The sequence below is a fragment of the Pteropus alecto genome, unplaced genomic scaffold (assembly GCF_000325575.1).
Source record: "Pteropus alecto unplaced genomic scaffold, ASM32557v1 scaffold3, whole genome shotgun sequence".
NCBI lineage: Eukaryota > Metazoa > Chordata > Mammalia > Chiroptera > Pteropodidae > Pteropus > Pteropus alecto.
In genome coordinates, this window is record NW_006442484.1 from 31,080,142 (window position 1) to 31,095,141 (window position 15,000).

Consider the following 15,000-nt stretch of genomic DNA (forward strand, 5'->3'; position numbering starts at 1 on the left):
TTGTTTATTTGTTGTCTTCCTCTTCAGGAAATAAGCTTCCCAAAGGAGAGGGCATCATCTGTTTTGTTTCTGTACCTCAGTGCCCAGCTTATATAGTAGGCCCTAAACAAATATCTGTTGAATGGGCGAATGAACATTATTGAGCATATGTGTCATAAGTGTAAAGAAGGGTTGGGCATATGTTCTGTCCTTAAAGTGTTTTCATTCTAGTGTAGATTCCTAAGGATGGTTACTTATCAGAGTCACCTGGGAAATGAAAGGGCAGATTTTGAAGATAGACTTTATCAGAGTTAGAGTCTTCAGGGGTGAAACCATAGCATTACATTTTTTAAATTCCCTGATAATTTTAATGCAATGTATGTAGAGTATTGCTGGTAGAATTCACTGGTTGAAAAATGCTCCCTAACCTTGACCACACCTCTGTCAGATATAACCTTTACCCTCATTTTATAGTTGAGGAAATTGGCTCAGGGACTAAGTCCCAGTCACAGTTCATACAACTAGTAAACTGTCCCACTGGGATTGAAACCATGTTTTCTGATCCTAGAGCATATGCTTTTCCCACCCTGTCCTGTTGCCTCTGCACTGACAGGACTGGTTTATAGCTCTTCAAGTTTTCAGTCTGGGTTTGCTCAACTAAAGCTATATACAGAGGCAAAACGGAAAGAAACCCACTTCTGTGCTACTGCCAATCATTTTTACCATATAGAAGGATTGAGGATAATGTGTTCCTGTAAAAATTATGGTTGGAATGATTTGAATATGCAGGAAGATATTTTGTGCCAGGAATTCAGGCTGTAGGAGGTAGGAAAGAAGAAGAAAATTCTGTAAACTGGTTGTGTTCGGCCCTCCTGAGGAAACTAGATTTAACTTCAGTTCAGATTTTATGAGCAGATTTATGTACTCAGAAATATTCTCCCATCCCCCTCAACAAAGTAACAGAAATAAAAGACCTAAAGTTATTACTCAGTATCCAAGACATAGGAGTGTTAATGAGGCCTGTGCACAGTCTAGAGAGAACAAAGGAGAAGGGAAAAAAAAAAGAATTAAAGGTTAGAAAGCTGGGCTTTTGAGAAAAGGTTAAAAGCATTGGGATTATTTAACCTGCAAAAGTGAAAGAGGAACAAGGTGATAAATAACTCTTTGTAGATGAATTGTGGTTGTTTTTACGAGTCAATACTTAATGAGTGACTTGTATACTGAGCATTATACCAAATATTTTAGGGGAATAATAAATAGCTCATAGTTTCAAGGACCTTAAAATCTAATAGAGCGATTACAACACATATATATCTCACAAGTATATGTATGTTTTCTCAAATTTAGAGAAAGATCAGAGAGCTGTCACTCAAGACCAAATGCTACCAACTTGGAAGAACCAATTAGGGAGGAAGGTGTCTAGGGGAGTTGGGGATTGAGGAGGTGCTGGGGATATTTAGAGAATGGGACACTGCCAAATTGTGTTCCACAGGATATAAATTGATATAAGTCAAAAAGATGACTACATGGTCAAAAGAGTTTGGAAAATTCTGAGTTAAACAAATGACAGGATTTTCTTTAATGCAGATAATTTGGTGGCTTTAAAATGCTTGTGTGCATTGTCAGTTTCTAAAAAGGAACTTATTAGGAGACAGATCCAACTCTCACTTTTTGGAAGGTCTGGGGCAGAGGGAGACTAGTATTGTCTAGGATGTATTTTGGAAAATGTTGCCATGATATTTGATAAGGTAGATTTTTATGGCCTTGAGACAAAACATATTTCATTGAGAGATTTTAAAGAGAAGACCACTTAAGCAGATTGAGAGAGTCTCACAAAAAGAAATTCTTTTAAAATTGATTCCAGTGAGGAGGAAGCAGGAAATGGAGTGACTGAACAAGCTGATAAACAGCAAATTTAAAACAAATGAAAGTGCTCAACTATGAAAAAGTATCCAGGAATAATATGGATGTAGATGAACAGCGTCAAGAATTGGCTGAATGTTGGAAAAAATGCTAAGGACACCATAAATAACTTTTAAAAATGGAAAATAATGCAAATAAAGCCTACTCTAGATTATTGCTTAAGGTGACTGGTAGCATAGTTTTGAATGCTGGAGAAAAGGGAGGACTTTTCAACTCATAATTTAATACTAATTTTTCTTTTTTCTTTTTGGTCAAGGAGAATGAGTTTCAGTGTGAAAAAAGAGCAAAATAAATATTGGTTAGAGGAAATAGATATTCAAATAGAAGGTTGCTCTAAATGAATTTGTATGCCAACCCTGAAAAACGATACATTAAGGTACTCAGAATTTGCAGACAGAAATTATTTAACCACTGTTAAGTATTAAAATATTGTGGCAAATAGGATCAGAACCAGAAGACAGAAGGTGAGCAAATGTACTACCAAATTCCAAAAAGGGAGAGAATAGCAAAATATAATTTTAAACCTGTAAATCAATGGTCTTAGCATTGATCTTGGACAGTTTTCTAGATTATGGCATTTTAAGTTTATTTTATCAGCATTTAGCAAGAAATGTAGTGATCACTGGAAGCTAATAAGGAACTATTTAAGAAAAATCATTTCAGACATCTCATTTTCTTTTCATAAAGAGCAACAAGATTATTAGATCAGGGAAATGCTATAGACATAATGTGTTTGAATTCTTTAAAGCATTTTATGAAGCCTCATGTGATATATTTTTTTTAAATTGGTGGATTCGTAATCAGTCAAATAATCACTGTTTGCCTCAGAAGAGGTCTCTGGTAGCAGGTCATGAGGACTCTGTCCTTGGTTTGACCTAGTCTACCTTGCTTCAGGTGCTTAGATTATAATGTTGATGGTCTGCACCCAATAATAAGAAACTGGAAGGAGACTGAATGTTTGATGACAAATTGAAGCAATGGGTGAAATTTCATTAGGTATAATTTAATAGAGATAAATGGCAAACCTCGCATTAGGTAGAAAAACAGCTCCATCTATTCATGATAAATTTGACAAAGCTTAATAGTAGCACATGTGAAAACAAAATATGTTTTTCGTTAACTGTGAATGTATAGCAGTGGGTCATGGCTGCTTTAGATTGTTGAAGCTGATAGTTACTCCTTTCTAGGTACTTGCTAATCCCAAACAAATTGGAAGAATTGCAAAGAGATGGGTTTAACCTCTACATATAGATTTTCAGCAATCGGAGCCATCCTTTTATGGGCTATGTTTAGTGGTATTGATTTATCACTCTATTAGAGTTCTTCTTTAGATGGAGACCTCATGCTTCCATTTTTGGAACATTGCACAGAAAATATAGGGTTCGAGAAGTGCATTGAGTAACTTCTAGGCAAAAATCCACACACCCCCAGCTTTAAAATTCCACAATTTCTTGCTTGATGGAGTATGGATAAATTACATAGGCGATGAAGGGGCATGATCGAAGAAGAGCTTGTTCTTAGAGGGAAGCATCAGGGATGTCATTTCCAGGAAAATGAATCTTGAATCAGTTTAGTAGATAATGGCCAGGTAAACTTGGCGCAATAAGAAAATACTTTTGTTTATAACTAGATTTGCTGGTATGAGGCGAGTAATCGTCCAGTAAAGAATACCATTGGTGACTTCACAGATAGGTTTTATATTTACCTTATATATCGTGTGTGTGTGTATCATATATTTTATAATACATTGTATAATACATATTTTATGTATATATATTAGCTGAGATGATTTTTAGCATTCTTAATTTTATATATGAGAGAGCTATCCTGCTATTTTGCTATTATATATTTTATTTACATTAAAATATATGTATGTGCATATGTATAAGAAAAAGGAAAAACAGGATGGTAATTATCTCAGAAAAAAGTTTATCTTCCCAAGGAAAAGGAGGAAAGGTACTAGTCACTTACATAAGATCCTTTGATGACAAATATGGGGAATTTAAGACTTATAGTGGTAAGCTTTCTCTAGGTTATGCTATATAACAAACAAGCTCAAAATCTCATTGGTTTACTGTGGCAAGCACTAATTTTTCATTCATATAACATGAAGCTGTTATGGCTTTTCTCCATATTCTACCTCTAACACACGCTGAACATCTAGAGTTCATGTAGAGTTCACCTAGAGTTCATGTAGATAACATGTAGAGTGTCTACATGTTAGCTGTTATGGCTCTTCTCCATATTCTATATTGGCTTTAGACTTCTCTGATTCATACCCTTCTCATGGCACAGGAGCAAGAGAGACAAAGCAAAGTTGTGCAATTGCTTATAAGCTTTTACTTAAAAGTGCCATATATCATGTTCTGTTCACCAAAGTTAATCACATGTCCAAGCTCATATCAGTGGAGTCGAGAAGTATACTTGGCCAAGGGTGGGGGTGGGGGGGAGTATGTATATACTATACGTATGTAAAAAGTAGTAAAGAAATATTTGTGAACAATATACAGTACAGTAGAGTCATTTTGGAGGTTCTTAGATGGAAGACTGACATGATAAAAACTAAGACAATGTTCTCAGAAATAGTATCAACTGAGGCTGGGGACATTGAAAGCAAGAAGAGTAACTAATCAGGATAGCTTGTTTATTTTCATGACTCTGTAACTTTCATCCAATTATCAATATCCTAATAACAAAATTTCAGAACAGCTAATCTCATGATGTCTGTCTTGGTACTGTATGCCCCGTTATATTAGTTCAAGCCCTAGAGATCTTATTCACTTTTGTTTGTCACAAACTATGAGAATTTGGTGCTGTAAATTTTGCTAGTCAATACTGTAGAAGAATATTCAGTAGTAAAAAGAAAGAAACTATTAAAACATGCAACATCATGAAAGAATCTCAGAATCATTATGCTATGTGAAAGCAGTCAAACAAAAGACTACCCACTATATGAACTCTTTCACTGAAATTCTGCAAAAGGCAAAACTATGGTAACAAAAAGCTAATCAGTTGTTGCCTGGGACTAGAGGCTGGGGAAGAGATGAACTGCAAATGGGCAGAAGAAAGCTTTTTAGGGGGTTGAAATGTTCTATATTATGATAACGATAGAGAATATGTCAAACTATGTACCTACTAAAATAGGTGAATTTTATTGAATATAAATTATACTTCAATAAAACTGCAAGAAACAAAAGATTATGCTGAATGAGTGAGGATAAGCTTCTTTTTAGGAAACTAAAAGATAATAATAATAATAATAACTCTTTCCATAAATCTTTGAACTTTTGTGTGTGTCTGTGTTTTAGGAAGAACTTGAAACAGCCAAGAAGTTCCTATATTATGAAATGGGCTATAAATCTCGATCGGAGCAGTTAACAGATCGCTCTGAAATTAGCCTACTGCCTTCAGACATCGACAGGTACTTCTAATAACTTTCTATATCTCTTTTTTTCTTCACTTACATAAGTGTGTTTTTCCATTATTCACTGTTGTATTCCAGGTACAAGAAGAGATTTCATAAGTTTGATGCAGACCAAAAGGGCTTTATTACCATTGTTGATGTTCAGCGTGTGTTAGAGGTAATTTTTTTTTGGTTCAATATCTTTGATAGCTAAAGAATGTAAAGATTATATTAGATAATTTTTTTCATTACTTTCTATAAGTATTATTTCTCTTTTAATTTTTGTAAGGTTGGTAACATTAAGAAAGGGTTTGTATAATTTTAATTAAACTTCCTTGTTTTGTGCTTTTCTTTTATTTAGAGTATCGGTGTTCAAATGGATGAATATACACTACATGAAATTCTGAATGAGGTAGATTTGAACAAAAATGGACAAGTTGAACTCAATGAATTTTTGCAGGTGAGTTGTAGTGAAAGGAAACAAGTGTATTTGCTTTTTACCTTTTGGTTGTCAGTGGTGTTCAAGAATAGATTTTTAAGTATGCACAATTGTCACTTCATTCTTAAAAACTGAAGAGCTTGAAAACAGCAAAGATTGGTGTATCTGTCCTCGAGGATAAGGCTTTATGTTGTATATGTTTTTTTTATTTTTTCTTTTCATAAGACACTTTCTATTGTATTGGACAATTTAGATGAAATCCAAGTTCATTATGGCTTAAAGGGCTGAATAAGAAGTATATTTTTTAAAGAAGTAAGTCACAGAATAATACTGCTGGACCATTCTTTACTTGCTTCAAAAGAGGCAACACAATATTTCTAATGTAGAAAGTAATTTTTTTTTTAATAAAAAAAGTTTTAAAAAATTGTAGTGGTTTTCATTTGAGAATCACATTCACTTGAGAACCTGAAATGTACTTATTATATTCTTACATTATAAAGAATCTGAAAAACAAAAGAAAGGAAATATGCTTTTTGGGGTCAAGACCATATACTCTCAAGTATTTCTATTTTCAATTTTTCACTTACCCAAGGTTCAATTATTTAATCATAACCGTGATGGAAATACGTTTATTACATATTATTCCTTAAAAGTTCCTTAAATGAGAGAAATTCAGCAAACCCCTACATTATTCGTAGCTGTCCATGGGATTCTGATCATATGAAGAACGTATTGGTTTCCAAGCAGTCAGGTTTTTTCTGTAGTGCTTCTTGGGCAGGTATTTCAAATGAATGCCAGATCTTGCTTGCACCATGGCAATGATGAATGCTGAACATGAAATAAATTAATGCTGGGGATTTTGGTCAATGTCAGCCCTTTCTTCACTGTGTCGAGTTAAACAAACAAGATCAAGGCAAAAGAAATGGTAATTGTCTCTCTGGAGATGAGCTGCAGATAAGAGCATTGTTGAATCTAAATGCAGAAAATTTTCACAGGCTGTGTCCAGCATTACAAAAAAGAATGTTTATTTCTTTAGCTTACTGTTTAACTAAGTACACATTTTAAATTGAGTTTAAAATTTATGCTTGGGAGTTAGAAACCATTTAATACTTTTTTTTTTTTTTTTGGTTTAGTTTTTTCCTGAAAACATTTTATTGTCTGTCTCAGGATTTCAGAAAACTTTTCTTTAAAGAAATAGCTTATGTTTCATTTCATATGTGTCGTAAATAAACAACAGCATTTAGGGTTGGAAGACCTGAGGTTTTAGAAATAATAAGAATCTAATTTTATAGATATGCTATGTGGTTTGGGTTTTAAGTAATTTTTTGAGTGCATAGAGTTAAACACAAAATAATTTAAACCATCTGCAGGTTGTCTTGTACAGTTTTTAATAATTGAGTATTTCTTTCTTGTCCAATTCTAAATGAAAGAGACTATTCATGCTTCTACTAAGTACAAATACACAGTGTAATTTTCAGCTTAAAAAAATACTGACCATATTTCTCATGAAATATATTCACACCCAAATGTTATTTTTTTTCTTGTAATATGGTTTCGAGATACATGTGATGTTTAAAGAAAACTCTGAATTTTTAAATGTTGGTACATCAAATAGTATTTATGGGTAAAGAAAAAATTCTAGTTCTATCAGTTTTTTTAGCTCTGATAAAGTTTGAAGGTCTTCATGGTATCAGAGACAAACAGTAAACAAAAATTGTTCTGTCTTCAAATGTCACTATTCTTTATGTTACATTGTTCATCAGATGCACAGTATGTTTTCATATATATAATATTTTAATACAATATTTTCCTCTTAAGATTAAGAGCCCATGTTTATCTCATTAAACACCCTTTTGAATATAGATATGATTTTTCAGTAATCCTCATAAAAGGATCACTATAGATATTGCATGGTGACTTTATTTTTAGGTTTAGACTGTAATGCCTCTTCTGCTTATAGGAGTCCATCTCTAATAAGCAATAGCTTGTGAAACAGCTTTTAATAAGGTCATGAAATTCTGCTCTAGCACCTTGGCAGATGCCTCTGACTCTTGTTCAGAGCCATTTTTAAGAAATGTATCTCTGTAGGCTAAAAATTAAAATCCTATAAATATTTTGAGAATTTGTGTATATGTATATATTTTTTTCTGGTGAATAGCTAAATCAGTTCTTTTTAAAATAAATAAATATAAATAAATAAATGACATTGGGGGAGCGATATTGAGAAAAGCAAATAGTTAAAACCACATCAACTTGAAAAGACAAAAAAAATTCCCCATGCTCGTAATTGCAAAGTGCCTTCCAGATTAAAGGCCTTTGCCCGCTTACTGCATGTAATTTCAAGACTAATTCTGATTTTATCCATTGGATAAAAATGAATTAGCTAAAATCTGGGCTATGGAGTGCTTTTAATTCTTAAGGTAGATCTCTGGGTCCATTTTCAAGGACTTAAATGTAAATTACTTTATCAAGTCTTTAAGGAATTTGGATTTAGGGGACTTGAAGTTGTCAAGTACAGTAACATTAAAAAGAGTTGTTAAATGTAGGTCATGATTTGTCTTTGTTCAATCCCTGAGATTCATTTTTAAGATTTTTAAATGGAACTGAAGATCCAATATTTGAATTGCTCAAAAAAGTATGTGCCCTGAGCACATTAAGGGGCAAAAAATGATGCATTTGATTTGCATTTAAAGGCAGGCTGATTTGCTAGATAGGTGTAGTTTATGCAACAGTGGTGAAATACCTGCCCCTTCTCTCCTTTTTGAAATGTTCAAAAATGTATTCTTCTTATTTGAGCTGTAGTACCTGCTATGGCTTTTGATGGAGCACTTAATTACCTCTGCCTGCGACAAAGGTAACTATTAAAATGCCATGAAGAAGAGGAGTAATCTGTGGCATATTTTCTCTTTAAGCTGATGAGTGCTATTCAAAAAGGAAGGGTGTCTGGAAGCCGGCTGGCAATACTAATGAAAACGGCAGAAGAGAACCTGGACAGAAGAGTTCCCATTCCCGTGGACCGAAGTTGTGGAGGATTGTGAGTGCGAGCAGTAAATCCTCAGCCAGCAAACATAGGAACAACAAATCATCACGTAACAGCAGAGATGACTTACCACACTCCAAAATAGTGGATATGGATAGCTGCTTTTTTTAACACTGGGAAGCATTCCAAAGCTTTAGGATGTTGATTTATACCCTTTATTTGTATTTGCCATTCAATCTAGCTTCTAAAAAGTGTATTTTATGTTTTTTCTCATTTTTGATGCGCCCTGACCAAATGTTTTGTATCCATCTTGTGATTTGTTAGACTGGACCTGCTCCCTTTTTGTGTGTTTATTCACTTATTCTAATTCCGTTGTTGAGGCAGAATATTTGGGCTGAAATCTATAAAAGAAGCTGGAAAAATTTAGTGACATACACAAAGCTCTGGACATGAAGCTTGCAGGTAGTATTTGTTCTTAAAGGAAATTGAACGGGGAGCGACGTATTAAAACGATAGTTTCTGGAGACCTCTCAGCCCCTTCTTCCTCTAGCTTCTCTCCCTTCTTCATCTAAATAGTATTGTACAATTTTATATCTAGAGCATGATTGACAAAAGTGGAGAGGGAAGAAAAAATTTAGATCTGGTTACAGGAGCAAGTCTCAAAGAGAAACTCTAAAAGCTTCTAGAATCACAGGTATAAGATAAGGATAGCATTGACATTTGCTGGGCGTTACAGTGATAGTTTCATCTCAGAAATTCCTTTTTTTCCCCCAGTCACTGCTGGTTTTTCTTTGACTATTATAGTTGCCAGGAAGATTCTTGCTTTTCTTACTTTAAAACCAGTATTTCAGTAGTAAGTTGGATGTAATGGGATGAGACTAAATTTCTCAAATTTTTACAGTAGTAATAGATTTAAGGGTTAAAAACCTATGCTTATATATCTACATATGATAGCACAATTTTCAATACCCAAATCCTAAATCTTAGGGTATGTGATATTGTCAAACATGGCCTACTTTGCTTAGTTTCTTGCATCATTCTGGGAGTAGTATTTGTAAACAGATTGTAATAAGGATAAGCTTTTATTAATAAGAAATAGCCTTTAAGTAACTTTACTTATAATTATTTGTAAAAAGGCACAACACTGCAATATTCAAGGTTTTTTTTTGTTGTTGTTGTTGCTTAAATCTTCTCTCATTCTGTACTCAGTAAGTTCTCAGTCAGCCAAAAAGAAAAAGAAAAAAAATAAAGTAAAACCACGCACAACATGCATAACACAAAACAGAGACAAATCAGTCTTTATTGAATTTAACAAATAATGTATTGAATTTAAAGGGCCAATTTGGTATGCTTTTGCAATATTTTGGTGGCATTTGAGCCAATCATTTGAGTATTTATTTATTCATTGTGCTTTCTCTTGTGAAGTTAACTACCTACTTTTTGTTTCTTAAGATCAGGTTGTGCATATTATAGGAAATCTAATCCTTTATTTAATGTCAGGTTTTGATTACACAGACTTAAGGTCTTAGTTTTTTAAACTGGCACATAAAACACTTTTGTGCTATTATTCCTATTTATGTCAACATTGTGGAATATCTTAATGCCTCATTCTAGTGGGGTATGAGCCTGTATGTCATAATAGAACATTGGAAATTCACTCACCTAAGCCTCCACCCTCACCTCCGAAACAAATAGTTAAGATAGTATCTTAACTCATTTTGTTTTTAGAGGATGTTTAGACTTTGTCACTTCCTAAAAGAAAACCTAAAACAAAGCAAGTGTTGCTTCCAGGTACTACTGTGAACTTTTTCTTTCAAGGTGTGAATTTTTTTTACACTGGCTTTTATTTTATTTTTTTAAATAATGGAAGTATTTGGCTTTGCAATTTAGTGTTATCTAACAAGACAATAAATTTCACTGTTTAGACTCCAGGGACACTTAATAGGTAGAACTGTCCTTTAAAACATTGCAGATGATGTACCACAATATTCTACATTTGTGCTCTCTCTCTCTCTCTCTTTTTTTTTTTTCCCTAGTTAGATGAAGATAAGGATGACTTGTATCCACCTTGAATCCATTACAGTAGGGACCTGGCTTTGTAACCTGACCGGCCTGGGCACAGCTGTATTTGTAACACAGGCCTTGTTTGTGCACGCTTTGCCGTGAGTGAAGTTCCTTTAAGGACAACGAAAAGCACACTTTTTTTCTTTTGAGCATATCTGCTTTTGCTTAAAATTTGCTAATTCTAAAACATTCACTCCTTCACCAATCCCAGAGACTTGTCTTGGAAATGAGCTGGTTCCAAGTCTTTACTGTGAATAAAGCACCCCCGCATTTTTGTATAAGTTGTTAATTAAACCTGTACTGCTTCTTTACCTGATTTCAAAAAAGGAGAAAAGAAATGTAGGGGTAAACTCTTTCAAAACCTCTTTCAAAAGAATTTTTTTCATTTTCATATAAATGTGATGTTAGATGACTCTGTTGGGGGTGGAGGTGGGGCATGCAGAGATTATCTTTTATCATCAAGTGATTTCTTTCAAGCCTTTAAGGGGATTCAGGTGAAGGAATCCCCATCCATGGTGAAGAGCTGGATGTTCCTTTAAATAGCCCCTACGACAGTCATAACAATAGTGATAATGCTGGATTATTTGTTAAGCCAAGGTTGCCTGCCTCATATCCATCATGCTGTTTGTAATATTCTTGCTTTTAATCAGTTTATACTGAGTCTAACTTTAGGATTTACGCTATTAAATGCATGCTGCCTATTCTGCTTTAGTTTCTAGCTTTTTTTTTTTCTTTTGGTCTTTTTCAAATTTGTAGTTTACTCTTTTATACAACAAAAATTTCATTCTGACTTTTACTAAACATACTGTGAGAATGATCATTGATCTTATTTCCTTTTTTATGTATTTGTAGAGATTTCCAGTGTATGAATGTAATAATGTCGATGTCAACAACACGATGACTTGCACTGTTTTTACATTATGTCAACGCTTTTTAGGGAATAAAAAAGCCCTATTGTATTTTTAAAGAATATCAAGTATAACCATAGTACTAGAGTGGATGTACACACAGCATGTTTTCATATGTGGCACTTTTATGTATCCTGTTGGGTTATTGTTCTAGATTGGACTGTTAAATACTATATTTGAGGCTGGGTTGTCATTTTTATAACTGTCTGGGTGTTTTATTGCCATTATTTATTACTTTTGATACACAGAATGAGCTGCATGCATTTATAGAGCAATGAGAGAATGTATTTAATGTGCCTTGTTTTTAACTGAATAAGAACCGAAAGCATGAATCAATAAAACTGATTAAAATGGTCTATTTGCTGGCATTTTGATGTTACTTGTAGTCAGAGAAATAACTTTGATTACTGTTGAAGTTTAAAAAAAGTTTGAAAATATTTTCACAAACTATGTTTTTAATGGCACTTACACATTAATTCCTTTAGCTTGATATTTTGTAATTTGATCTCAAAAGTGAATCTCTGCATAGACAGATGTAATTTTATGAGATTGCCAGGATTATTTGTATTAATTTGTTGCTGGAGCCTTTAGGGCATGACTTCTATATTTGTGCAATCCTATTCTAAAATTACATTCATCCTATTACAACTCAGCTGAATTCTTTCTTCCTTTTTTTTTTTTTTTGTCAACCAGAGCCTTTCAGCCTGAGCGTTCCCAGGCACACTGATGAATTTTATCATAACTAAAATCAATAGAAATGAATGGGAAAGATTACATAATCCATTTTGATCATCTTACATGTCAAGTTAGTGCAGGGTTGCCAAGTGTTGATAAATGCTCTGACAGAAAAAATGCTATATATTTTCATTGTCAGTAAATCAGTAAAGCTGTTACCAGTTTTAACAGAAATTTTTATAATGCCCATGTTATTTTATAGGTTTTAATTTACACATGTATATTTAGCATACTCTCCATTTGTGGTTTAGATGTGCTGCCTCCTGGTTTTGCATGCTCAAAGGCATGTGTGGGCTTTTGAAGGTTCTTTGAAATCTTACAGAATATGCCAAAGCTATGGCTCTCCTAGTTGTTCCAGGTTTATAACAATGAACTGTTATTTCAGTATTTGCAAAAAATAAACAGCAGCTCATTGTTCATTGATCTAGCTTATCGAATTTTATAGCACTTTAAAATTTATAAACATAAAATTTGTCAAAATAGAGTGCTCCTAATTTTTGAAATGTATGAAATTTGTGATATTCAAAGAAAGGGAAATGGATACTAACATCAATATTTTGTAATCTTTGTCAACACCACATTATGACTGGTATTAGATTTTACATGATGACGTTTGATTTACGAAGAAGGAAATCACTGAAGTTTTAAATTGATATGGCACCCTCATAATGGGAAAATTTCTGTATAAGAGAGGGAGCCGATGAGCCTTTTGTGTCTGTACTTTGTATTTTAGGTCTCTAATTAGCTACCAAACTTGTGAAATACATGCCGATAACGTGATGTATGTGAGCCATGATGACACCAGCGATTGTCCTGCAGATCCTGTGCTAAGAAAGTTGTGGACCCTTTGCAAAAAGCAGTAAATATCTTTGCATTTTGATAAATACCTGATCCAGAATAATAAGGTTTATTTGATCTAAGCAAAATACTGCTTAAGCAAAATTATCAAAGCTATCTTCATTCTCTACATTTGGCGTCAAATTGCATTGCTTAGCAGAAACCCTGCCATCGATTCCCTGTTAGTTAACCGCATTCACGTTGGAGTTGCTTGAAACTGTGGAAGTTAGGGTATGAATCCTATAGTCATAGATATATTTCATGTTTCAATGGAAGAGATAGGAGAATTGAATCTCATAGTACTCACTTTGGATATTAGAGCATGGCACATGGCACAACTGATTACACCAGCTTCCCAGCCATTCAACCCCACTGTTTTATGTCTTAAGCAGAGTATCTCTGCTCTAATTTTCTAGGTACAGTGACTCCTGTAGAGTCCAGGTTCATTCCTTCAGTGACTGCTGCTAGCATTCCTTCAGTGTGGTGTCTCAAGGAGTTGGGAGGCGTAAAACAATTTCTTTTTTTCTTTTGGCCCTGATGCCTCTGAAAAATAGTTTTGATCAAAGAGGATCTTGACCTGGAGGCTGGATTCTTTTATTTGCTTTAACCTTATAAAACTAGGTCTAACTTTTTTGTGATTTTTTTAAACCCAATTTAGGCATATCTGATTTTGCTTTAAAAGCTACCTTCCTCTGTTTGTCTAAGTGATCTAAATGTAATGAGCTCGATCAACATATCACTTTTTTTTAACCTGACCTTAATGCCCTCTTTTAAAGAAGCAGTTCCCTCTCCTCAACCTCCTTCCCTCAAAGGTCTTAGCGTAAATAGCTGCTTCTTCCTTTTAATTTGTTGCTTGTTAGATTTTCTCTCCTTTTCTTAAAATCATTTTTTTTTGTTTTCATCCCCATCATTAATTGATTTACAATTCATTTTTATGCATACAGAGTTTTTTCTATCCAAGTTAAGAAGCTGCAAATCTTAGATCCATTGAAACGACAGTGAGAAATATTTCATTTTATCCCATGAATCATTTGCCATCCTTATTGCTGAAAAATGGCAAAATTATGGTGTACCATGTTTTCATAAATTACCCTGCCCTCTACCCCTACCCCAGTTCATTGCATTATTTGTTTGGAAAGACTGTAAGAGTCAGTACCCAGACACTTGTGGTAAACAATTCTGATTTTACAGCAGGTTAATCAAAATTTCATAACATCACAAATTAATTCCTCTGGTACTGTGAAAAATTTTATTCATGTACAAAATATATCATCTATTTTATAACTCAAAAATAGCTTGATATTAAAGTACATTCTGTGATTTGCTAGTATAACAGAAGGAGAAGAGTGCCAAATTTCTTAAATAATGAATATAATTTTCATTGGGTTTCATATGTCAAAGTAGTCATTTATGTCCTCAAAGGTGTGTGCTTTGCACTATGTGTTTGAACACTATTAAAAAATCATAGCTTCTTCCAAAAAGGACAAATCATAGGTTTGCATTTCACATATGACCTACAAAGAATAATCTTATACGGAACCTCCCTCTCCCTTAGGACTAGCCTCGAAAGTAAAGACTGAAAATATTTCCAAAGATAAATATTTCTAAAAAGCAACCAATTAAATCAGATACTATGATGTTATAATATTGCTAAATGGAAAGATTTGTCTCTTGCCCTTAATCTCGATTTTATTAGCAGATCTTATAGGAACCCCGGTCAGTTATTTATACA

At 33.7% G+C, this 15,000-nt stretch overlaps 1 protein-coding gene across 1 annotated transcript in view; it reads left to right on the forward strand.

Annotated features, from left to right (window-relative positions):
* Positions 1-12,054, forward strand: part of GPD2 (glycerol-3-phosphate dehydrogenase 2) — a 124,823-nt gene extending 112,769 nt beyond the window's left edge. Inside the window, 4 exon segments of the mRNA XM_015596579.1 lie at positions 5,211-5,323; positions 5,405-5,483; positions 5,667-5,765; positions 8,657-12,054. Coding sequence (XP_015452065.1) covers positions 5,211-5,323; positions 5,405-5,483; positions 5,667-5,765; positions 8,657-8,782 — 417 coding nt within the window. The 3' untranslated portion in view covers positions 8,783-12,054.
* Positions 12,055-15,000: the final 2,946 nt, after the last annotated feature.